The following is a 25,981-nucleotide window of genomic DNA, read 5'->3' as shown; positions in this document are numbered from 1 at the left end:
CACACGCAGTTATTGACATTCATACATTTACACGGATCCACACGCGCACATACAGTCTAATCTGAGTAAAACATACGTTTTCCTTTTCTCACCATGAATAATTCAATCAAGGATCCCACCTCTGAAGCAATTATATGCTAATCCATTCATCAACATGGCTGATTGCGTTAGTTAATTGGATGGAGCCACACAGGACACACAGAACATCCCCCCAGCTCATATTCGCCTTCAGCACTACAACCATGCGGACATCTCGTCTGATGGATTTGGTCAATACAGCAATCAATCTTGGATAGTGTTTGGTGTCTCACATAAACACTCACAATAACACATATAATCTAATCCTGCATGCTCTCTCATGTTTCATCCAATGCTATCTATACAAACAAACAAACACAAGACTGGAGTGGACCGGACAAGTGACATCTTGTGCACCATTCTGTACATGCATTTATGACTTTTAATTATATTCCTTTTATTCTGTTCCAATATAAACAATCGTTTGTACAAGAATATCTCAATTCCTGCTGTTAGCGTTGCTTTAGAGGGAATCGCTCTCTTATCTTTTCTCCTGCAGCGGAAGCATTTTTCTTCTTGATTCATGCCGACCGAGAAGTTACGATTCCATCAGTCTCACTGTTTTCTCTCCCTCACAGGTGGTGACCTGTCCAGACGCTGAGCAAGTATGTTGAGTGGGTCGGTGCGCTGAGCGCATGTGAGAGTGTGAGTGTGAATCTGAACGTGTGTGGCACAAGAGCGAGTGAAAGCAGGATGAACACTGATCAAAGGAAGAGCTCGGCGCTGAAAGCCCAGCTGGGTGATGGATGGGGAGGTTTGGGACGGACAGACCAAAGAATGGACGGACGAGTAAAACGAGAGAGTCCTGTGGATGTACACATCTTTAGTCTTTAGTCATCAAATGACTGGATACTTCTGCGAATAGTACTGTTCTAAAGAGTTGTTTATTCTTCAGTCTGTACAGCTTTCTTGTGTATATTTATAGTTACATTAAAGGACCTGTTATACAATCAAAGTAATATCTATATGGATCAGAACAGTTTACTTTGTATGTTTAAAGAAAAGGTTTGTACCAGCAGCTGTTTAAAGGAAGAGTTAAAGTAATTGTTTGAATAAAAAGACTCAACAAACAGAGATGATGTTAGGCTGCCTTATTCTACATTCCAACATTTTATTGTATTCATTTTATCTCAACAGTTACACTGCATAACATATATACACATTGGCTACTTATTTTTTTTATTTTATTTGCTTCAGTCATAACCAGTTGAATAAGTTTATTTTCATGACCGTCAATTTTTTTCAGCAGTCTACATCCTTTTTTTTGATAATTACCTGACTCATCTTTAGATTTTCATGATGTATTTTTACACAGCAAACACAGTGACCAACTGAATGTGGCGAAACATCAACCCTCTTAATTATTTCCCACCAGAGGTACTGCTTGTCATTAGACAAGGCAGGCACCATGTTGGGGCTCCAGACCAGTAGGGGGCCCCCTGATGACTCACAAACTTATACCAAAGCAGTGGCCCAAAACAACAGCACTCACTCCTGTTGCTCTGCAGCGTTGCATGCATTATTGCTGTTTTTCATTGGACAACACAGAAAGAAAAAATAAAGAGGGATTATCCATCTACTGGAGAGGAAAAAAAACAGGAAAAAAGAGAAGAGTAAGCGTGGGCACTGGCAGACATCATGGTGATGAAAGCTGATTGGAGGGCCCCCCAGCTAGGCACCATTAGACTAAAAATCCCCACTGATCATACATATCTGTATTATAATGTTGTTTCACATGACTTTTATGTTTGCATTATCCAGTTAAGTCACTCAGTTATTTGGTTGTCCCTCCAAAACGTAATTCTTGTATGGATTCAATAAAGTTGCAGATGTAACAATGTTTCCCCTGAAAAGGTTCCACTTTTTATCTGGCACAGTTTGAATGACTGCTGAACTTTTACTTCATTAAAAAAGAAAAGATGGTCAATAGAAGGTGTAGCTTTTAATGGATTTGTGAAAAGCAAAGACTTTCAAAACAGATGTCATGGTTTGGTTCGGTGTTTCGTCTCGTTTTAGTTTTCATTCTTTCCTTAGTGTTCTGTGTTTATGTTTCCTAGTGTTGATTGTTTAGCTTGTGTGTTTTAATGTTTCCTATAGTCTTGTGTTTACTTTGGTCTTTAGTGTTTCCCTGTGTTGCCTGTAAGTTCATTTCCTGTGTTGTGTTGTAAGGTTCTTAATTTAGTGTTTCAAGTCTAGTCTTTAGTGTTTCATTTTGTCATATCTTGTTTAGGTTGTGTTTTCAGTCTCAGGTTTTTCTTTGTATTTGTCCTCACTGTTCTGAGGCCTATACTACGAAGCAGGATTTGAGCTTAGCGAGGTAACTTCAGGGTTAACCCTGGGTATTCAGTCCTTAGAGGATCGATTACTTTTTACCTGGGTATATCACCACGGTAACTTATGCTGCACACCTAACCTGCTCCGGAGCAGGTTATGTTGGAGATAAGAGATCAAACTTTGAAAATCCCCGCCCACTGACCAATCAGATCTTTAGATGGTGGAGCTCCCAGAGATGATGGAGAGGGTGGAGGACACTTTGTGTCCCGCATGATTTTATATTAGAATATAGTCCGTTTAGTTATTGATTATGTTTCATTGATATCCTTCAACAGAGAATGAAGAAAAGAAACAAGTTATTATAGTCAGTTCTAAGGTGAACTAACGATGGGACAAATATAAGCAGCAGTTTTTTTTGTCCTTTCTGCATTTGTTACTGCAGCTGTGTCTCTTGGGAGCTTGTTTGTCTTATCTTATTTATATTGTTAATATAGTTTGTAGTTTTTGTAAATGTAATGTTTGTAGATATGGCACTCTCGTGGCGGCAGGCGCGGTGAAGATTGTGATAGGTTAAATGACGCTAACGGGTCGACAGATCAGGTTGATAACCGTCATCGTAGGACTGATAATCACGATCTCGTATGTCAAGGTTTGTCAAGCCAGATAACCCAAAGAGACCCTGGATATGTTGAACTCGCTTCGTGGTATAGGCCTCTGGTCTTGTGTTCTGTGCTCCTATTGTTTCCCGCCTTGTTGATTACCCTGATTCGTCTCACCTGTGTCTCATGACCTATTTCGTCTCTGTCTTTGTTACCCTCTGTGTAAATTCATTGTAGTTTGTTGAGTGTCGTGTGTCGTCAGTCTGTAGCCTGTTGTTTGTTTCCTCTGCTCCCTGGATTTTTTTAAAGTGAGTTTTGTTTGTTACCTTTTGTTTAATTAAACTTTTTACCTCCAATTGGGTCCTTCCTCCCTGTTTTCTGCCTGCACCTGCGACACTTATTTTCATTAATGTGCAAACTAAAAAAAAGACATTAGGAACTACTTAAGCATCCCTGTATCTATCTGTAAGGGAGAAGAGTTTGACAGGTTAGGATCTATGTAATCTATCCTTGTCTCCTCTGTGTGCTCCTCCCCTCCTCCCTCTCTTTTATCTTGCCTAAATAAGGGAGTCGTGAGAGGATGACAGAGCAGCACGCCTCCTCTGACTCTGAGCAGCTGTAGTAAAGCCTGCCTGATGTAACTTTTTAATTCGTACCAAAACATCCTATTTTGATCGACAACTCCTCATGCCTTGTCCAAGCTAACTTCAAGGCATCCATTCATCATGTCTGAGCAATCATTAAAGCACTGATTTGTGAACGCATCCAAGCTGCTGTGCAGGTCATTATGATCAATGCATTCAGAGCAACAATGTGGCTTCAGGCCTGAACCGGACATAAATGTAAAAATAAGGAAATCCAACTCTCTTACAGCCCTCAGATAGATGTAGATGTTGTGCGTGTGGATTAAAGGGGACTCGGAGAGAGTTGGAGGCTGTTTGACGTGCAGGAGGTGAGCTTTATCTGCTGGTGCCTTAAAATGCAGTTGGATAAAGGACAACTTTGTGTTGCACATGAATTCTCTTTTTCACTTAATAACAGCTAGACACTTTTTCGCTTTCCTGCTGGCCTGCCGAATCACAACATTATGGTCTTGATTATCATCTATTAGTTTAGGATGTGTCTCGATACTGCCCCTGATATCCATTAAGAACTGCATATGCTGCAGTGTTTTGTGAATGTTTTCCTTTGCTACCATTAAAAGGGCCAAGACACAACTTCTAAGCAAGGAAAGAGCTTTTCAGAAGAATGCAAATGAACTACCTAATCGACTACCACAGTCACTTTGATCATTAATACTGTCAACACGTCATTTTAAGATTGGGCCCAGCAACATCATAATACAGTAGTGATCTACCAGGTGAATATTATTCTATTTTAATTTGTCAATCTAAATAAAATAAAAATAATATAACTTCAAGTGAAAGTTGATCCAGCTTGCCAGCTAAGCCATGTCACCTGACTTGTGGATTTGCAGTATATTTAAGATAGCATAGTCTGCCATATGACGTGTTTTTTTTTTTATCATATGGCCAAAACGTCAAATTTTGTTTATTTTTTTACAATTTAGTACAATTCTTTTTAATTTGGTAGCCATATATTCAGAGATTTAGATCTGACTTGTTCAAGCTCTCAATGTGTCTCTCATGTATCACAAGATACATCCATTAGCAATATGATGAACAAAGTTGTAAAGCACAATTTCCGACAGTCCATGAAGGCGTCATCCCCAGCATGACGGAAGGGGGGAACCCCGGCGGTGTGACGTAGCTGAGCAGTCTGAGTGGTGAATCCCCATCCAACCCTGAAACAGCATGACAACAGCATCTCCTGCGAATATTCACCTCCGATTCTCTGATTCTGGATCAACTTTAATTCTTCACCAAGTGAAGAAAGGCGCTTCACCTCCGTGCAGGTAAATATGTGAGTGATGGAGGTGACATTTTTTTTTTTGCATACATCAGAACACTGCATGCCTCAGATGATCTCTTCCTGACAGCAAGACAGGAGCTTTTTAAGAGGAGGTGTGTGGTGCAGAAGAATGCATGTTCCGATTTGATTCATTTGGGTTATACTGGTTTGACTTTTTGAAGGCGGTGCATTGGCTTAGTGTCATCGTGTTTATCAAAATAATATATTTCTTAATTTCTGACACTCATACTAGTTTTTCTGCATTTATGAGTCCACACTGTTGGGCCATCAGGTTTAAATTAAATTATCCTTTTGGGTCAGAAGGAAATTTGGGCGCATGGAGTTCTTCCATAAGTAGTGAGCAGTTGAGCTTCTGATGAGCAAAGGGTTAAAAGAGGCGCAGCTAGAAGCTGGTGGAGCTGAAGTCATCCGGCAGAGCGCACAGCGAGGAGGAGGAGAGATACAGAGAACACCTCCAAAAACACGCATCTAGGACGACTGAAGCATCTGATCTGCGCTCTGCTGTTTTCATTTGAACCATCACTGTATCTCATCTCTCCACAGTGAAACACAGACTCTCCCAGAGGCAGAGAGAGCTGCTGGAATGAGAAACAAATAACAAACGCGCAGATCAGCACCCCAACTATGGCTCCAACGACGCTCGTCGGAAAGCTCTCCCTGTCCGCCTCACTGGAGTCGTCTGCAGTGCAGGATGAGAGGTCTGTTGTGCTCCAGCGAGTGTGAGACCAGGAAGAAATATCACCTGACAGGCTGCCCTCCCCTCGGGGCACAGAAACATACTCCATCGCTCCTCTCAGCCTGGAAAGAGGAGACTGGAAACGGCTCAGTTCTGTCGTGCGTACAGCTCGCCTCCTTTCCAGAACTCTCCACTCAACGTTTTCCCCTGGAGATCCACAACACGCCTTTTCATCTCTCTGAACGACTTGGGAAAACTTTGCCACCCGGATTATCCCCGCACAACCTGTCAGAGGTTGATCTCCATGCAGGGAGCGCAGTGAGCATCGTGCGCTCGGCTGTGAGGTCTGGAGCTCCGGAGTGATATTAAAAGTCCTGCTGAGTCTGTCAAAGTCCAGGAGCAACCGAAGCGAAGATGCCGGTCCGGAGGGGCCATGTGGCTCCGCAGAACACCTTCCTGGACACCATCATCAGGAAGTTCGACAGTCAAAGTAAGATCATTGTTTAGAAACCTTACCTGACATAATTGATGTTAGCATGCAACTTTTTTATTGGGATGTTTTCACTTATTAAGGCCAACTTGTGTTACTGTGTTGGAGGCGAAAGAAGCTGTTTGAAAATGGCATTGTAATGATGTTCGCTCTCAGTTGACATTTTGTTTTCCTGATTTAGCCACAGTAATGATGTTTGCTGATGCATGGTTAATAGCTTTGACGAGTCACACTGAACTGAGGCAAGAACATGTGTGATAATTGGAGGAAAGTGAAACAGAAATCAACCCCACACTAAAATAAAACAGCAACTTCCTTTTGAAATGTGTAACTTACACTTAAACATATCGCCTACTGCGAGTAAATGTGGAGGGCTCTTTCCCCCCACCACATCCAATTCTGATCACAACGTGAACAGCTTGTGCAGATCTGAAGTCTGTTAATTGGGAATGTGATCCCAGCTGCTGCAGGGAAAGACTTCTGCCATCAATGAAGGATTCTTATTTAGACTTTGCTGAAAAGCCATTCAAAACTAAACTTGTAAAAAAAAAAAAAAAAAATCAGATTACGCTTTGTTTCAATTCTACAAATCCTGTCATGTTTTTTTTCCGTCAAACAAAAAAGGGGCTCATGCTGTTCTTGCACTGACTGTTTGGTTAGAAAAAAAGCAATCTGCAAGAAATAATACACTTGGGTGCTTTCTACTTGTAGTGTAATATCTTTTGTGCAGCCAATGTTTTTCAAAAGGTTTTTGTTGGGAACTATTGGACATCCCAGAAATAAATATTCAAATATACTTTTGGGCATAAACCATATGTTTTGTTTTGTTTTTTGCTTTGGAAGAAAAAAAAACATATATCCCATCAATTAAACTTCACTGAATTACAAAACAAACTATAAATCCAAGCTCCTGAATTTTTCATGGCGCCCAGGGGCATGAAATTTGAAGCTGCCTATTTTTCAAAATACATTCATGCATTCATGCATTCTTGCCTCCCTGTGGTGGTGTTAACTTTGATGCAAATCATTCATGTTTTGTTTTTTTCCCATCTCTGAATGTGTGACCAGACTTCCAACAGCCGGTTTCACCTCAGTGCTTCACCTGAGGGCTGATGAAGAGGCCGAGGATTGTGATAGTGTAACTGTGTGAGGAGAAATAAGTGTACTGATAACATTTTTTAAAGTTCACTATTTGACAGTTAAACTGATGCAGTTGACATTTATTGGAGAATTAAAAAAAGTTTTTTCAATAATTAAAATGTCAGCTTCTCTCCCCATAGGAGTGGATGAGATAAATGTGTCGATGAGAGCTGACTCCTTGAAATACCTTTTTTTAGGGCTCGCATTCTGCCTCCTTTTTTTGAGTCCACCATATGCTCTATGGCTCAGTTCACAAGGCTGCTCTGGAATAGAAAATTACATCTTGCTCCATTTTGGCCCGGCTGTGTAGTGTTATAAGACCAGTTTGGTGCTGTAAAAAATGACTCAACTACTGAGTGCAATCAAGTACATCCTTTGACGTCTGAGTTTCAGTGATGGACACGAATCCTATAGTCTTATTTTACCAAGCTGATAAGACTGGAAAACGCTGCTCAAGTGAACATATTCTGCTGAGTCTCCGTGTCCTGTGTTAGAAATGTTTCTTTACTGCAAATTTGAGAACATTGTGCTGTTTCATGTAAGTCCAGTAGCTTTTAGTTTTTACAGCATAAATTAAGATGCTTTCAGCCTGGTACAAAAAAAAAAATAGTTGTGATTGGCTCATGTGTCTCCTTGCACACAATGTTTATTTTTGTTGTAACATATCTGTTTTGGTTCTATGAATGATACGCATTATCCGTAGTAAGGTTTGTAGCTGACATGATTGACTGGCAGACACAACATATTTGTCAGGTTTAAAACATGCAGTCTATGTCTCTCGGCTGGCTTGGGAACGCCTCGGGGTCCGACCGGAAGAGCTGGAGGAGGTGTCTGGGGTGAGGGAAGTCTGGGTGTCTCTGCTTAGACTGCTGCCCCCGCGACCTGGCCCCGGATAAGCGGCAGAAAATGGATGGATGGATGGATGGATAAAACATGCCTAAAAAAAAAAAGGACATAACTATGACCGTTCATATACATCCATGTATGTATCAGCCAATGAGGTTTCTGCAAAGGGCTGAAAGGGTTTTATGAAGTTTTTTTTTAAACTTCAAGTGTTGCTGGAGCTTTTTAACTTCTTCAAACCTTTCATTCCTCATTTTCGTTGGTAGTTGATGAATTTTTGCACAAATACATCATATTTATGTGTTGTTAATTTCCTGTTTGTCTCTTACCTCTAAATTCTACTGAGATATTTTGGAAGTATTTTATGATGCAGCCTAACTTTGGCTTTGATACATGATCGAGGAATCATTAAACTTTATCTGCATAATGTCACTCCTCTCTTACATCAAGACCATTTAAACCTACATGTAAATGGATGAACATACTAGTCCTTTGTTTGTCCATCAGTGCATATTGTGCACCATAGATTATACAATTAATGATAAAGAGACTTGATATAAAAAAAACAACAACAACACAAGGGGGACTCTTGAGTGATAAGAAGTGGCATGTAGTGAATGCAGTGGTGATTCTAGAGTGTACTGGTACCCGAGGCAAAAATCAATTAGGGAGCTCTCCGACCAGCGTTTATCACCATTATCTGCCAGTGTGCCCACGCTTACTCATCTAAATATCTTTCCTAATAATTCCTCTTCATTTGTTTTTGTTGATGTTCATTGAAAACTTTGGTTTTCACAGCAATAATACATCTCAGTAGTAGAGAAACAGGACAGAGTGGAATCAGATGGGGCTCCCTGACGGAGGTTTCCTACTGTTATAGCAAAATTTGCACATTTTGAGCAGCTTCGATACAGGTTTCTGAGCCCACAGGGCCTCCCTACTGGTCTGGAGTCCCAACCTGGTGCCTGCCTTGACAAGCAGCATTCATGATGAATGCAATGTGACAGTACACATCAACTGGACAACTTTTTTTTTCCAACGAAAGCAAATGACTTTTTTCCAAATATTTCAGTTTGAAAATATGACTTTAGGTTCAGCCGCTTTGCATGGAGGCAGAGGTTCCAATGACCTTTTTAAAGAACTACTTATTACTTATGACTTATTTTGTACTTTGATAACATTTCAAGGCCTGTACTTTTCTTTCTACGTTTACACAGTAAAGAAATTGAATTAGCTATTCTGCTTTTATTCAAGAATCTCTCTTCTTCTTTTTCAGTAAAAAACCTGACCTTAGCCACTGTTGTCTCTAGTCAGGAATAGTACACCACATCAGTGCTTTCCAAACATTTCTCCATGACTCATATGTTCAGAATAATTTTCCATTTATTGTCTCGGGCTTTCGGTCGGGCTAACCAAGCATGCTGATGATGGTTATGACATGGTGTCTAATGGCTGTGGGTAATGAAGTGGAGAAGGCGTCAGTGGACACCAGCAGCTGTTTAGACATCCTCACAGATTCCAGAGATGTTACAGTAAAAGGTGCAAGCTGCACATTTTAAAACTGAGAAAACATGTGTTTTATTGATTTTACTTTTAACCTCAGCATAATGGAATGATTGGTAGATACCCTAGTAGTGTGTCTTCAACTCCAAGGCCTCATTTTCAGCTTCCTCTTTGACTCCACATCCCTGCAATTTAAAGCCCACTCCTCTCATGTTCTCCATAATTGAGGAAATGATTCTTCTGGAAATGCTGAGCATGGTTTGGGTTTCCACATTGTTTCCTTTTTGCCATTTTTTGTATCCTAATGGAAGCTTGGTTAATTTAATCTGAACACCAATCAGGTGGAGGCACATCCTGTTTGTGGAGCCTTATTGTATGTGATGGAAACCTTCTCATGCAGAACACAGTGAGGGGTTAGGTGGGGGGGTAACCTTCATGACAGAGTAAGCGTGGAAAAGCCATTTATTTTCTACGATAACGCTTCTTTTAAGATAATTTTCAGGGACCATAACCTTGATGCTCATCCTTGGAGTATGATGGAGGAGAAAACTGTGGGCATCCCTTGTCACATGTTTCCATCTGACATAATGTGTGACAGTGTGCTGTGCTGTACAGCCTCTTTAGACACAATGACAATTTGATGAACCAGCTCTGGTCCTGGGAAAAAAATGGCCCTTCAGTAAAGTTCATGAGAAGAAATATCACACTTAAACAGTTAAAGAAATTTTTACAGTTTTTTTCGAATGACACACCTGGTGTTCAACAGAAAATAAATGTAATTGGAAGAAAAATAAGCAATTAAAAAGGATTTTTTTCAAATGTTTTTTTTTCTAGCAATTGCTGAATAAAAACGAGAGGAACTCCACAAGTTAAGATAAAAATGCTAATTGGATAACTTTGCAGAATATTTGGACATGGATTCTCTGTGAGCTTGCTCACTGCTGGAGAAAAAGGCATATTGCTGCAGTGTTTTCTTAGTTAATTTGTTAAAAAATAAAAATAGACAGTAAATGAATCTTCACCGGATTGCTTACTTTGTGTTCCTTGGCAATTAAATGTATTGACTTTTTTTCTTATTGAGTTGTGGTTTACTGTCTGAGCTGAAGAAGACAGTAAGTCACATTTATACATAGTGGGCAGTTACACAAAGAAGTGTGCTCCTTGGAGGCTGAAAAGGCTTTTTAGGAGGTAATATGTTAAGAGTTGTTTATAATTCTGTGTCATGATATTATAGGCTGTGTGTGACTATTGTTTATTCGTTTCTTGGAGACGTGAAAATGTGATGTTCTTATTTTCCGATGATTCTACCTTAGCTGTTAGCTTTTCTGCCTGAAAACTCCCCATGAGCTGACAGCTTAAGTGTGATTCCTGATAACCTCAGACATAATCTCTTCAGTTTCCAACCAGTCACTTAGATCTTTGTTTCTGTAAAGCATGCTTTCAGATTCAAGTTTATATGATTTTTACATGAGAGCCAGACCGATAAATCGTACAGCTGATAATATCAGCCAATATTGGCATATAAAGTGACAATCTGTATCAGCTAATTATATATCTGATACTTGTCGATATCACTACATTCATTCACCAGTCAAATGGCATTTAATTTGAGTATCATTGTATTACACTAGCTGTTTTATTTCACGAGCAGAGTGTGTTACTGTGGATAACAACAAGCTTTATCACTCGAGTGCCGAGCGCTGAAGTACGTACATGCACAGTTCCTTTCCAGTTGACTGACCATCTTGTCTTCATTATTTATATTTTCCATAAATGGAAACAAAAATCTGAGAAAAGATATCGGCCTACATATCGGTATCAGATTTTTCGGCCCCAAAAATCTCATATTGATCAGGTGCTAATTTAAACATAAGTGTGTTTAAAACACATTTGTGGTCCATGAATGAGACTGCATGCATGGACAATAGATTTTTTTTTTTTTTTTACAGGAATCCAATATTAGGCAGTGAAAAAAAATAAGGAAGAGTACAAAAACCTCTAACATCCACGAAGAACAGTGTACTTATACATCTGGGAAATTCAGGCAAATCAAACGGGTGTCAGGCTTATTAAAGTAATACATGGTGAGAATTGATTTCTGGGATACTGTTGTTGATTGGAGCATTCAATATAGAAGGTCAAAGCTGTTCTGTGCTGAGATTGTCGACTTGTTCACTGAAGGAAAGTCAATAAGGAGTTTGTTATGGCCGTCGCACACATGAGAGAGATGGCCTCACAACACATATGCATAGACTTGTGGGATCATGATACAAACTAATGCTTGCTGACAACACATTTATTTCTGAATACATTTGAATCCTTCTGCTGCTCAGTTTTGTTCCTCGTCATTTTTCTCCCCTCTTCTTGTGTTCTGCACACAGCTGATCGCATTAAAACCAAATTTCTGTGACTAATCTGTGTTATTATTACATGCATAATTTCCAATGTATCAAATTTGATTATTTCCACATGTTTGCACATTCTGAAATTGCAATGATTGGCCAAAGGGTGTGCTGTTTGTTTGAAAAAGTATTCACTTGCAGTTCTGTAAAAGTATGCATAATTCATGCCGGACTGCATGTTTACTGTTGGCTGGTTTGGTGTTTGTTCTGGATACTTCTTCTTAAACAAAAATGAAGATAACTAGTTTACACCTCTAAAAAAAGAAAGTGATGTTTAAAAGCTGCATGTCATGGAAACGTGTAAATCTAGCCCTCCTGTTTTCCAGCTCAGGTATTTGATGCACTCTTCTCCACTGACTTCAGACCTTCTCTGCTTACTGTACACTGATCCTTGGTGCCTGTAAGCCTGTCTCTTTACTGTACTTTGATCCTCCATGTTTGATTTCTCATCACAGATTGGACTGCACAGACAGATTGTGTTGCTCACCCTCAACAACCGACAGCACATTTGACCTCGACTTCAGGTCACAGAATCCTTTTTGATCTGATGGTGTTGTCTGTTTTCGACGCTCCTCAGAGAAGGCTTTTTGCCCAATTACAAGGCTCAGAGCCACCGCCCTCAGGGGGGGATGCTACTGTTCTACAGCTGAAGTACAAACACATCGTCGTCATGGAGACCCCCCCCACCTTTTTTTTTTAAACACACCCACCCACTGTCATGCACTCTCACACATACACACACACTCTCTCTCACACACACACACACACACACACACACACACACACACACAGAAAGGGTAGAGCACTGTTTAACTCTGGGTGATAATTTGTTTATTCTTTAGACAGAGCTTTAATGTCCTACAGTTTACCTAACATGAACTATTGCAATGTTTACCTGATGTGTTGCAACAAGTGAAGCTTATTCTAACAATATAGGTTACACTGATAAGTGACATAGTCCATTTCTAGGCATTTTTTAAGTGAATCAGATAGAAGCTACCCTTAAACTTGACTGAGACATTAATGAAAGTATTCGGGGGATTTTCTATCCTCAGTAATTAATCAAATGTATCCTGACCCGGACCAGAAAATGGGTTTAAATTGTTTAAATGGTGACCTTGTTTTTGTTGCTTCAGGAGATGGATGACTGAGAGCATTTGTGACCTACTGTAAGGTTTTGTTTTCGCAAGGAGTTGATACGCTCAGTGCCAGCTGCCAAAGACGGTGTGTGGAAGTCAGACAGATACAGCAACAACTATCTCCATGTCACTCAAGCAGATAGCTGTTGCACTCTAAGAGTAGCAACTGCTCCATACAGTACTGCAACTTGCAGGCTAATTGCTAACACTCGGGACAATGGAAGTGTCAGGCAGCGTCATAGGCTCCTCCATATTTTTCAATAAAAAGGGGAAAAAAAACAAACTCACTTTCTAAGTTATAGTCTGTCCACCCGTCTGCTGTGGAGTATTTGACACTCCAGCAAAGGACAGTGAAAGAAAAGTGGACAAGGCAATGCATATTAAAAAACGTTCAAAAACAAACATTGTTAGCCTCTGTTGAGGCTATTTTTACATGAACTGATGAAGGTTTAAGAAACATTTCCACTACCTTAAATGTCTTTCATAATTAGCAACGTTCAAAAAATAAGCCCAGATTACAGACCACTCAAATGACTAAAGTATAAATAGCTGTTTTGAATTCTAGCCTGAATGTATCATTTCTCTGGAGCTGCTTTTATAATGTATGAAAAACAATGTAAACAATGTTTTATAAAGAGTATAAACACAAACATTTCTTATCTGAAGTGTGTTAAAAAACAACACTTGTGTCCCTTGTCTTCCGATATCTTTGTGTCAGTGTAAGTTCTGATGCCATCCTTTTCAACACACGCTTTAGTCTTGAGAAGCCCTCCAGTGCCTGTTTCCTTCATTCCTAAAGCTGGGTGTACTGTTCGATTTCAGCCCTATTCAAATCCAATCTTTGAGGCTGTATCACTGACTTAGTGAGCCAGCTGTGGCTCAGTTGGTAGAGTCGTCCTTTCTCAACCTGAAGGTTGAGGGTTTGATACCCAGCTCCTGCAGGAACATTTCCAATGTGTCCTTGGGCAACACACTTGACCCCGAATTGCTCCAGCTGCTTTGCAGACGGCATATGAAAGTGTATGAATGGGATTAATGTATGTGAATATCTAGGTGTGACATGCAGTGTACAAGTGCTTTGAGTTAAAGACTAGAAATGCACTCGACAAGCTCAAATCCATTTACTATGTCCCACCAACTTTGAAATCTGTCTGAATTTCAGTCCAGTCTTGTGTCATCAGTTAATGCAGCGTAAACACCGTGACACGACGATGAGCTGGACAGCACACACGATGAGAGATCGGGCCAAAACAATCCAACATGTTGAATATCCCCGATTTGAGATCGGAGCGGTCCCGACATTCTTCCGACCAGATGAGAGCGGTCTGAACACACCACACACGGCAGGATGATCTTATAAAAATATCTTATGATGATCGGGGCGTCCTTAAGATTATCAGAAGGGGAGAATCGGAGCCAAAATCGGTGTAATTATCCTGCCGTGTGAACCAGGCTTTAAGCCTTTAGTCTTAACAGAAATACAGGTGCATGTCGACGGATAAATCTCCAGATATGAAGAGCCTGAACTCTGGTGATGAAGGGACAAACAGCTGCTGATTAAAATGAGTGTCGATAGAAGTTTGTAAATAAGGTTAAATGTAATAGGAGAGAAAAGTTTCATGATAAGTGCTCCTTATCGTAGTGAATGTTGTGTAATTTCCCTCTCCAGCTGGTGTCAGTCACACAGGCCTGTTTGCCTTCAACAGCAGGTCTTCCACCTCAGCGTTTAGAGCTCGATACCTCTGTGCTTCCTCAGGCTTTGATGATCTCAGCTCCAGAGTTGCATAAGATGCAGAGCCTTGATGTTTCCAGTGTTGGGAGGAAGAGATGCCTTCTGTGCTCTGAGAAAAGACATGTAACTGCTGCCGAGTTTATGCTTATGTTCCACACAGCAGGCTGTGAGGAGACATTGTCGGGGAGCGTCTGCAAGGGTTGCTTGTTGGATTTGCTGCAGGGGAGGGGGTGATACAGAACAAATGTAGCCGTCATTTAGCTTCATGTTTGTCCTCCAGATGTCTAGCATCAGATTCCTTTTCCATAAAGGCTCCTGTGGTTGATGCACATTGTACCAGTACACAATAAATCCAGGGTTGTGGCTGTTCTCTGGTGGTTAGCTTTATTTTTCTGCTCCATCTGTTTCACTTGGAGGGTGTAAACACACCACATTGCTACACTGGTGCTGAGGTCAGGAGTGAGTCTGTGCCTCATGATTGCACTTTATTGGTGTGAAAATCACTTGTCTCTCGCGCACGCACTGTCTCTCCTCCTGTCTCCTTCCTTTTCGGTCGCTCGCTCGCTCATACACACACACACACCCACGCGCGTTTGCAAGCAGGAAGACAAAAAAGAACACACAGGCGTGTGCACACTTGTAAACTCTTGTACAGCTTGTAAATACTCTTCTTTCTCTGCCATGCCTCTCCACCTCCCTCCTTCCTTCTATCTGCTCTTTGTCTCATGTGACAACCTGTTTTTTTTGTTTTTATTTCTTATTTTCTTATTCACTGCCTCTCTGTCTTCCTTGCGCCCAGCAGATGCCATACCTAGCTGCATTCTGATCTCAAGTGGGCATGCTTCCAACTGGGAAACATGGCGCCTGCTGTGGGGTGCAAAGAGGGAGGACGTAGTGTCTGTGTGTGTGTGTGCGTGTGTGTGTGTGTGCGTGTGCGTGTGTGTGTGTGTGTGTGGTATATGCTATTTGTGTGCCTGTGAGTTTAACCTTTCCATTTTTAAGCCAAACACGAGGCCTATTGCATGTGTATCCCTCAACAAACAAACAAATATTCCACTAAATTTATTCATAACAATAAAATCTCTCAATAGCGCTTGCTTCATCTGGTTATCATCATAATATGCAGGTCTGTATTAAAAGTCATGTTAATGCCAGATTTGAATGCTGCAGAGTTTACTGTAAATTTATCATATCTTGCACATTTAGATATCCTATTTGTGTTATTACTTTTGTTACTTAGCTTGTTATCTGTATTATTTGACTTTATACATAAAGCTTAAAAGAATAAAGACTGGATACATTTTTGTTTTACTTTATTATACACCTTTTTCAAACACGGGATCATAGAAAAAGAAACCATGGCAAACTTACAGAAAGCTTGTTCTCATTGTTGTCTGATTTGTTTGGAGATGCATTTTATTTTTTAGCCTTTACCGTAGCTACAGGACAGTGGCTAGAGTCAGAAATCATCAGGGAGAGTGAGAGTAAGAAGTAACACTCAGTAAAAGGACCTAAAGGGCAGATTGGAACCCAGGCCACCCGCGATGAGGACTAGAGCCTCCGTAAATGGTGTCTGCACTAACATTCTGTTTTTGGTTTCTTTTTTGTGCTGTTGTTGTTGTTGTTGAAATTGATATGTCAGCTCTGGCTTGAGTGCGATAAAGCACATGCTGTTTTGATTTGATCTCTTGTTTCTTCACAAAACCTGTATTGAATGTTGTCAGACTCAGGAAGTAGTCCCTACCAAAATCAGACAAAGTCATACTGAGAGTCTGCCAAAAATGCTGGTAGTTTTTCCACCTATCATGAAGGGTTTCCTCGTAGAAAAGAACAAATTCTCTTGGTGTTTCTGTTGTTATGAAAGGAAAACAAAGGTTGAAGTTATTTAGTATTTCTTACCCCTTGTGCACTGAGTCAATGAGTGAATGGGTCATTGACGACACGTTTGAAGCCTAAACCTAAATAGGGTGTTGGTTTGGATGAGCTGTTTTTTTCACTGCACCACCCTCATTGTATTATCTGCATTAGGGATTTGAACCAGAGACCCTTGTATCCAATCTGATAAACAAACACATAAACCAGGTCAGTTACTTGATGTTAATGGCCTTATGTTGGCCGTGCTGAGCTAAGAGAGAACGTCATGTTCAAACCTGAGACACTTTTTTGGTTTTCTTTTTATTCCTACTGTCTCAGACTGACTTGGCGCTCAGAGGCTCACAGCAGACTCAGCGGTGAGTCAAGGCCGCTTTGATAAGGTTGCATGCTTTAGCTGCAGAGATAATTAAACATCTGACGCTGTGTTTATGAGACTCTCTTGACTACCAGGACAGTGGAACACAGAGAGCCCTCTGAATGGTTTTTACATATTAATGTGGGGGGCATTTTGATAGACGGCTGTGTGTTTGGAATTATCCATTGTTCTTCAAGGAAATAAATTAATTCCCACAACAAACAGCAGTCAGAATGGTCTTTGTCGCTGTTAAATTTTGATCTACTATTAAGACTTATTGTACTGTTTGTACTGTGATATTGGGTTTCTGATGCCGATATTGATATTGAGGAGACAAAAAATCTGATCTCTATGGATTGGTATCTTTTTTTTTTTTCTTTTTGAGCTGTAGAGGTCGATAGATGATTTTTGTTATAATCCATATAGCACTATTGGCTCTTGACAGTCAGAAATAAAACTTCTAGTGTTTTTATATATATATATACAGTATATATATGAACACTATTAAGACTTAGGAAGGATCTAATTATGCGAAGTGAAAGCAACCAACCAATCAGGTTCACATAAAAGGTGTAGGAAGTTAATTTAAAAACCAGAATCCAATAAAGGCACAGCCACAATCAGTTTCGTCTGTCTCAGGTTGTGGTCAAAGTTTACTTGACAGATTCACTTTAAAACCATACATTTGAAGCAGCTTGACTATGGGAAATGATTTTTAATGCAATATTTAGAATCAAAGATTTAGAGTTCATTGGCTATGAGAAGAACAGGCGAATCAGAAATATGTATGCACATATCCTTTACTGTCTTTATGACTTTCACGAGCTTACTTGAGCTACAGTTACACTTTGTTTCATTGGTCTCATATTTATCAGTTTTGTTGATTTAAAGTTTTGAAACTTTAAAAAAAAAATTGTAAATACCAAAAAAGTATGAATGTAGTTGATCATCTCCTCTCTAAAGCGTCTCTCTGGAGCTCTGGCAAGTGGAGTGTTTTGAATGTTTAATTTATTTATACCTTTGCCAAACCTCCATGGTACGTTATCCTTCCCCCTTACATTAAAAAGTTTGTTTTGTTTATTAATTGTTTTTTGGGGGGCTTTTGTCAAAGCGTCTTTGGGTATCTAGAAAAGCACTATATAAAAGAAAAGTATTGTCATTATTATTAATATTTTATCTGAGGAAGCAGTAGATACTAAAAATGACCTGAAAGGATGTTTAACTTCAGCCCAGTTGCTCTTATGGTTTCAGAAAAAGAAAACTTAGCTACTGGTTCTAAAATGTATTGTTTCATTATGACAGTATGCAGAGTTTCCTTGCAATATTTCAGTATGAGCCATCATCAACCAAACACCACTTGCTGTTGTTGTTATGTAAGATAAAAAAAAATGATGGCTTGTTTTGTGATCACCCACTTCTTCACATCTGCTTTTAGGATTTGAACCAGAGACCCTTTCATCAAACCTTATAAATACATAAACCAGGACAGGCGGTAGCATTTGCAGATATTTTTATTATTGTCTTTTACCTTTTTTTGTTGCACTGTAATTTCATCATCAACTCTACCATTCCACACAGAGGGGGGTTCCCTGTACTCGATAAAGCTGATAGCATGTGGGCCTTTCCTGTGAGAAGGCTGAACTTGTGAAACGATGTACATGCCCTGAAACCAGTTTAAAAAAAAAAAGAAAAAAGTTCTGAAAAATAGTGTTTTGAAATTCCAAGCTGAATGTTTGTGGCTGCACAGTGATAGAGCAAAAGATAAACTCCTCAATCTGTTTTCTGAGATCACAGCACACGCGTTAGCATCTCTTGGAGGGTTTTATCCTCCTCCACATCATCAGCTTGTAATTGGCTATACCATCATGAAAATGTGAGCCGCAAGACTCGAGCATTAAAGTAGGCATCTCAGCTGCATTTTATTTATTTTCACAATGACAAGCTTGAAAGCAACGAAGAGCTCCTTGTCAGATGAAACTCAGGGATTCATAGGAACTCTTCTGTTAAGCTGAAAGGGGCAGTGGCTTCCCTGCAACAAAAGCTAGTAAATACAATAAAGGAAACAATGACAAAGTTGTGAATTTTTGACTGATGAGTATTTTCATGTACTATTTAACCTTGTAGTAAAAACTCATCATGATTTTTAGATCTAAAGTCTGAGTAGATCATAACTGTGATAGAAGATTTCCATTTCTCTTTGGCCTTATATCCAGAAATGTCCAGAGTGCGCTGTGCACTTTGAACACCAGTGGGAGCCCGGCATGTCTTGATATCATGTTTAAATGGATGACTGTGAACTATTCAGAAATCCAGGATCCACAGAAAATATTGTGTTTTTGTTTGCAAGGTAGTGTAGGTGTCTTTTGTTCACAGCACAACAGTTCAGAACACAGAAAAAAACAACACACACACACACACACACACACACACACGCACACACAGATACTCAATTCTGATTCCCGAGTTCTAAAAACGTGTATTTTTAAATCAATATACTGTACATGTAACTCTGTTGTTTTTTTGGGGAAAAATAATAGACTTGTGAGCACTAATTAGCTTCTAGCAAACCATCACCTTTTTTATGTATCTTTTGAGTTTTAATTCCTTAGATATGCAAACTATTGTGTCCTAGCATAAATCTTACAGACAAATATTCCAAACCTCTAAAACGTCTCATTAATTCTTGTTGCAGCATGATTTGTACAAATAAACATTTAAATACCTCACATACAAAAGGTATTGTGGCCCCTCTCATACAGGTTAAAAGGTGCACATGAGGTCAAAGGGATATAAGAATTCAAAATGCATAACTCGTCCGTAGGACACCTGGGGTAGAGAGTAAGAATGAATATTGAGATTTTATTTTAACCCGTGTGTTAGCTCAAATCAAACAGTCTGCTTAAAATGTGCTTAAAGTTGATGACACCAAGCATTTCACGTTATCGCTGTTAGACATAAAGAAAAGAGACACTAGTTTCAGACAGATGCTCAAAGGTGAACAAGTATCATCAGAGTGCACGCACACGAACAGTTACTCTCCAGTTGAGTGAACATCTTGTCTTCGTTATACTGTACATCTGTTCCACAAGTGTTTGATAACTGCACTTGAGGGGTCAACACAATGAATGTATATATCTATTAGGCTGTGCCTTAAAAATTGATATGGCAATATATTTTCATTTCCTCCCTGCCAATACTTGTATCGATTTAGATTTAACAGTATTGATGCAGCCGCGAAGCTGTGAAGGACGTGTAGAAAGACTCGTTTCCCATGATGCAATTTCAATTAAAGCTAATAAGGGGCAAGTAGAAGCAAAACTACATGATGCACGTTCCAAATCAAAACAAAAAAAGCATGGAGGAAAAACTCCATGAGCAACACTTGAAGCAACCAGCCAGTCTGACATTGGATATGTCATCCAAGATTCACTAAAAACGAGGTAAAACACAGCAGCAACATGACCAATGTCCATGTACTTATGATAAGAAGCTAGCAATAACAGCTGGGCTTTGCTACACACGGTCATTGTGTGCAGTCCGAGCCAGCACCGAATGACGCTTTTTATGCTAAAGTCCCACTCAACTTGTAAAGCGCAGAAGATGACAAGTCTTTGCTTTATCTGCGTCAGTGTGCATCGGGATGGGATACAAGTTTGTATGAAATTATACCGTAGTAATGTGCAGATAGTCAAGAGACAAATATGTTATCATTGCATTTCAGAATGATGCTATAAAACAGCTGGTTCATACAGTGCTGTACCAAAAAGAAACAGATGTCTACAGTCGATGCATGGATATGATTAGTAATGCAAACAGGGTTTGAGAGATGAGTACATTTAAAATCCAGAAGTTCTGAAATGTTACACTCTCTGTCTTAATTATAACCTCACACAATCAAATTTAATTATCATCTTCAAATATCGGCATTCTGATCAATAAGTGCATAAATTGTAATACCAGAAGTTTTCTAGGGGAAGCCTGTTATCGCCTCCCTACCGCTCGAAAGACAAAGTTGTGGTAGTGCTCGGTACTTGCCTGTCCTTCTACTATAAGGCCTTTGCCTGTACCTCCATTTGTCACTGCTTTATCTCTTGGCAGCTGCCCTTTCTCTCTCGTCCTCCCATTCATCAAATCCACCCCTCCTCTGAGCTCTTTTTAAACTCCATCACACCTCTCTCGCCTGGTCCTCCTTTGTCTCCCTCTCACCTGTGTGGACTCCTTCTCTCATTCACTGTGACTCGTCTGCCCAGTCTAAGAGGGGAGGAACAGAAAAGGCTGGCTAACAGGCTGAAAGACCCGTGTCCCCAGCGCACAGGGATTAGAGCTCATTTGCATAAATCTGCATAACCTCGTTAAAGCAGAGGGAGATGCTGTACACACTGTAGCCTGAGACACTTCAGAGCGAAACAGCCCATTAAGGATTGTGGTGATTATGGGATTATCACTCTTAAAGACTGTTGGGGGACAGGAGTGCTGTGTACGCTTTCTGGAAAGTACCACTACGTTGCACGCTTTTTTCAAGTCGCAAGCTTTGAGTCAGGGGACCTTTAGACGGCTTTTAGGTGGGATTTGTTCCTAACTATGATTTCATTTAAATTCAAATGTACAGCAAATATACAATGGCTGTATTTAACAGAACATTACAAACGCAAACAAGGCTGCCCAATTGTTTAAATAAAGCTGCTCTGTAAGCACATTTAGTCCCTGTTCTTTCTTTTTTTTTTGGACAATTTCACACTTAAAAAAATTGCCTGAAGGTACATTTAAACAAAACTAACCGTATGAGGGAAAGAAAACAATCCATACAAAAGATGCCAAAAACTATCGAGAAATACAGTAAATCTGTGTGGTTTTAAAAAGGTGCTAAAGGGTACCTTAAAACAGACCCAGCATACTACAGTCTTAGCAGCACCAATCATAGCTGCTTGGTTCATGTTATAATTAATTCTCTTCACATTTCTTGCCCAACAAACAATGCCACAACATCCAAGAAAACAGACCTTAAAAATGATGTGAAAAGGTACCTTAAAACAAACCTCACCACATTGTAAGTAAGAAAGTAAACATACCATGAACCATCGGTAGATTGTATATTTTAACAGATCTAACTATGTGTTAGTGAGACAAGACCTTAAACAGTTGTCCAAAGGGGCACCGTAAAAGAGACCAAACAATGACTAAAGATAAAGGCACCGTAACACAGACCTAACTTTGAAAACAGATAAATAGTTACTCATTGTAACCTTAAACAGACTTACCCATGTGTTAGTTCTTTTATCAAGTTTATTCTTGTCTTGTGTCTTGTTTAGCAGTTTCCTCCAGACTACCCCGAAACGTTTCCAAAGTTCAAATAAAGGGGGTCTATTTCATTAAAACAAACTTTTAATTTGTCATGCAGGCCCATATCGGTGATTGATTTTGGTGTGCGGAAACATGAGGAGAAGCAGGATTTCAACGAGCTTGTCAAGCTGACCTTTTTAGTTCACCTGTGTCACAGAGTGCAACACAACGACGGCTTTGCCATTTCAGACTACGATGAACACCTTTCCTTCAGAAATTATCTGCTCGCCACACGTTGTAGCTAATTGGGGAAAAGTTAATTTAGCCTTAAAGAAATATTTGATAGTCCATATGTCTTGTAACATACAGCACAATGAATAAAAGAAATGTGAGTGAACATATAACAGCTCACATTGTATTTAAACCATGATTTGAAACTTAATTCTTACCAAACAGAGAGGTAAGCTGTGGAGCATTTCTCAAATTTGTCAACATGTAGCTGTGGCTCTTCTCATCTATTTGCCAGAATCTGTACTTTGTATCTCCCATGATATGTTTTTTTTTTTTTTTGTTAACAGATCCATGTGCCAGCAGGGATTTTTTTGTCAGCGCGTTTTTAGTTCAGTAAATAAATGAAAGGATATTGGTGGAAATGTATTATTTATTCTTTCTGTTAGGAGCTGCTCCAAAATGCAATCCAGAGTGGACTGAAATAAATACTGGGACTGTCAAAACATGACAGGACCCCCTATCCTCCTGTCAGCTGTCTCTCTTTGATGACATCAGCACTTTTCCAGCAGTACGCTTCTGTGATGCCAACGGAGTGTCCAGCCAGCATCTCTAATGGGACGAGTACATTTTGGAAAGACATGTTGTGCTATGGCAAGCAGTTTCAGTTTTGGGGGAAATACTGCCACATTTCTGCAAAGATAAACAATCAGATGAAGGTTGGATGCACTGAGCTTATTTGTCAAGGAGGGTTGGAGTGCTGGGACCTGAGTTTGAGTTTGACTTACTGGATAATAAGAAGGAAAGTGTGAGCTGACAGCTGGAAACTTTACTGTATAGTATTCACACCATCACCGACACATGGCTCATGTAGAAGCAGATGCTGCCAGGCGATGTGGGGATGTATGGATGTGCAACATTTTTGCTAAATCAAATGTGTTTTTATGTATGATTGAAACTCAGATAACTATTATTATACAAAAGGCTTTACTTTTGAATTTTGACTCATCACTTTCTCTCAGAAGAATTATATTTTTAGCACTGATGGCTGGTAGCAAAAAAATTATATTGAGCTGGAAACACCCCCTTACAATTCACACACTATGACTCAATGGACTGTGTTAATCCTACACATCACATATCTGGATCCCCTGAAAATAAAACTTAGTCTGGTGCAGGGAAGGGGAAGGTTAGGACATAATGTTTTTGCATCTCAAAGTATTTAAAATATGAACGTGAGCGTACATTTTGTCCTTGGACAAGTAGTTTGAACTCATGTTGAATCAAGATCCACTTGCTGTATATTGGAGTTGTTTCCAGTGGCCATTCAGGGCTGGTGAGTACAAGACATATCGTAGATGATGAGAATGTTGCCCCAACTTCTGACTATGCCAAATCCACAGGGACCACCAGAAACCTCCCACTGAGACTCCCTTTAGTTGCCACACTCCGAGAGTTTTCAAGGAACAGGAAGTGTTCCAACCACTTGAATTTGAAGGTGTTGATCTGAAGACTAATGTGATGTTAGAAATGAGGTCCATTGAAGAAGGCTAATATAAAGTGTTTTACAAACCAAAGCCCCTTTCACACATGCTCAACACCCCTGCATATGACCAGACATTTTCTAGCTGGATTATTCAAACCAACTTCGTACAGATTGTTTCCAGCCTCCTGGTGAAATATCTGCAAGAAGTCAGGATGAGCTGATGTGTGAATGCAGTGGATAAGAGTCAGTCAAATTCAATGCAATTAAGGAAGCGGATTGATATTATCATTTCCATAAAGAGGCGTTTCTCTGCTTAATGGTCTGCCTCAGTACTTTGTGGAATATTTTCCACTGTTGTGTCTGTGTCCTTAACATCCTTATACTGTACATGTTGCAGTGATATTAACCCAGAAACAGTCTCCATTATATATGACTACGACTCCTGCACATGCTACCCAGTTGCCCCTCTAACTTTAACAGTACTTTAAATTGTGAGAGCGGCTAGCCTCCTGAGAATGTTGCGTCCCTGAAAATATCGGGGCCTGAAGGTCCTGAAATGATCTGGAACACTTGCACATTTTGCACACTTTGATTATGGAAAGCAGTTAAAGTAGCTCCCATGTATCATCACATGATTTCATGTGATGTGTACTGAGCCAAAGACCCATCACATGGATGAAAAAAAACAAGCATTTCATTAATCTCGTTCTTGTGCATATATGTAAGGGTGCACTGTGTCTCTGTACTTGCCATGGGGGCCATGACTTAACAAAAACACACGCTTGTTATTTATTTGACAAGCTGGAACATGGAACCCCCCCTAACCTTCTAAGCTTAACTAAATCATGTGGTTCATCCACAACATGGGTTATATGGTGGTATTAAACGGCCAGAGCTGGTTTAGAATAGAACAGATTAATTCAATGCAAACACACAGTTGGTAGTGATTGTGTTTCTATAGGCTGCTATTGATTTGTGATTACGTAAATCTCAGCGTAAACCTAGCTCATGGTTTGAACAATGAAGAGCTGGGTGGTACGAGACAGTCTAGCACATAGAGGGTCCTATGTTTAGTCTGAATTGATTGTGAGTGTCAGCTCCCAGTGTTTGAGAATTTAGCATGTGTCAAATTTTCAGTTTCCATGGCAATTGCACAGTATGAAACTGGTAGAGACCCAAAAAAAACCCCTCTTCAGCCTGTCGTTGCAAACCAGCCAATCACGCGCATTTGTTTCTTTCTTTCTTTCAACCCTTTTCTTAACATTGACTTCTTTTCTCATCCTTCCATCCTGTTTTTATTCCAGACATCTCTCTCTTTTCTTTGTCTTTAATCTTCCTTGCTCGCTTTGTCTCTCTTGCTTGCAGGCCCGGAGCTGTGTTGACTTGTGTTGCAACACACGGGCTTCCCTCCTTATCCGCCTACGCAGCACACTCAGGGAGATTCCAAGCAAATTCACACATATACAAACACCACCATGCACACACACCTACACACACACACACACACACACACACACACACACAAACTGGCAGACTGCAAAGCCCCCAAGGTCTGGACTTAGTGAATTATTCAGTCTGCGTTGGTGGGTCCATGTGAGCGAGTACGTGTTGAAGATCTGTGTGTGTGTGTGTGTGTGTGTGTGTGTGTGTGTGTGTGTGCATTTTCATGTGTCCCTGTCTCATGAATCTGTGAGTCTTTGTGTGTCTGTGTTTGTGTGACTGAGAATATGAAATGGTGTTTTCCTGCTTTGCAGCCGCTTTTCTTTAGTCAGCTTCTCCATCAGCTCCCTCCACTCAGACTCTCATTAGTGAAACATTAAAAAGAAAGATGTGGTCAATGAAGTCACTAAAACCAGAGACTCCTGGGGGTGGGGTTTGTTGATGAACTAAAACGTGAACAGTGGACATATTGTGTGTCTTGGAGGAGGATTCGTCGTGTTTTTGGAGTC

The 25,981-nt window shown here is 40.0% G+C and overlaps 2 protein-coding genes across 3 annotated transcripts in view; both read left to right on the top strand.

The window, feature by feature from the left end:
* Nucleotides 1-1,150, top strand: part of sspo (SCO-spondin) — an 80,691-nt gene extending 79,541 nt beyond the window's left edge. Inside the window, exon 117 of the mRNA XM_079361640.1 lies at nucleotides 657-1,150. Within this exon, the coding sequence (XP_079217766.1) occupies nucleotides 657-679 (23 nt within the window). The 3' untranslated portion in view covers nucleotides 680-1,150. The remainder of the gene's footprint in view (nucleotides 1-656) is intronic.
* A 3,508-nt stretch (nucleotides 1,151-4,658) lies between these two features.
* Nucleotides 4,659-25,981, top strand: part of kcnh2b (potassium voltage-gated channel, subfamily H (eag-related), member 2b) — a 266,411-nt gene continuing 245,088 nt past the window's right edge. For both annotated transcript variants that reach the window (XM_079361028.1, XM_079361027.1), the window contains exon 1: nucleotides 4,659-6,049. In XM_079361028.1, coding sequence (XP_079217154.1) covers nucleotides 5,974-6,049 — 76 coding nt within the window. In that variant the 5' untranslated portion in view covers nucleotides 4,659-5,973. The remainder of the gene's footprint in view (nucleotides 6,050-25,981) is intronic.

This window comes from Symphodus melops, assembly GCF_947650265.1.
Source record: "Symphodus melops genome assembly, chromosome: 14".
NCBI lineage: Eukaryota > Metazoa > Chordata > Actinopteri > Labriformes > Labridae > Symphodus > Symphodus melops.
This window is presented reverse-complemented; position numbering and strand designations above follow the sequence as displayed.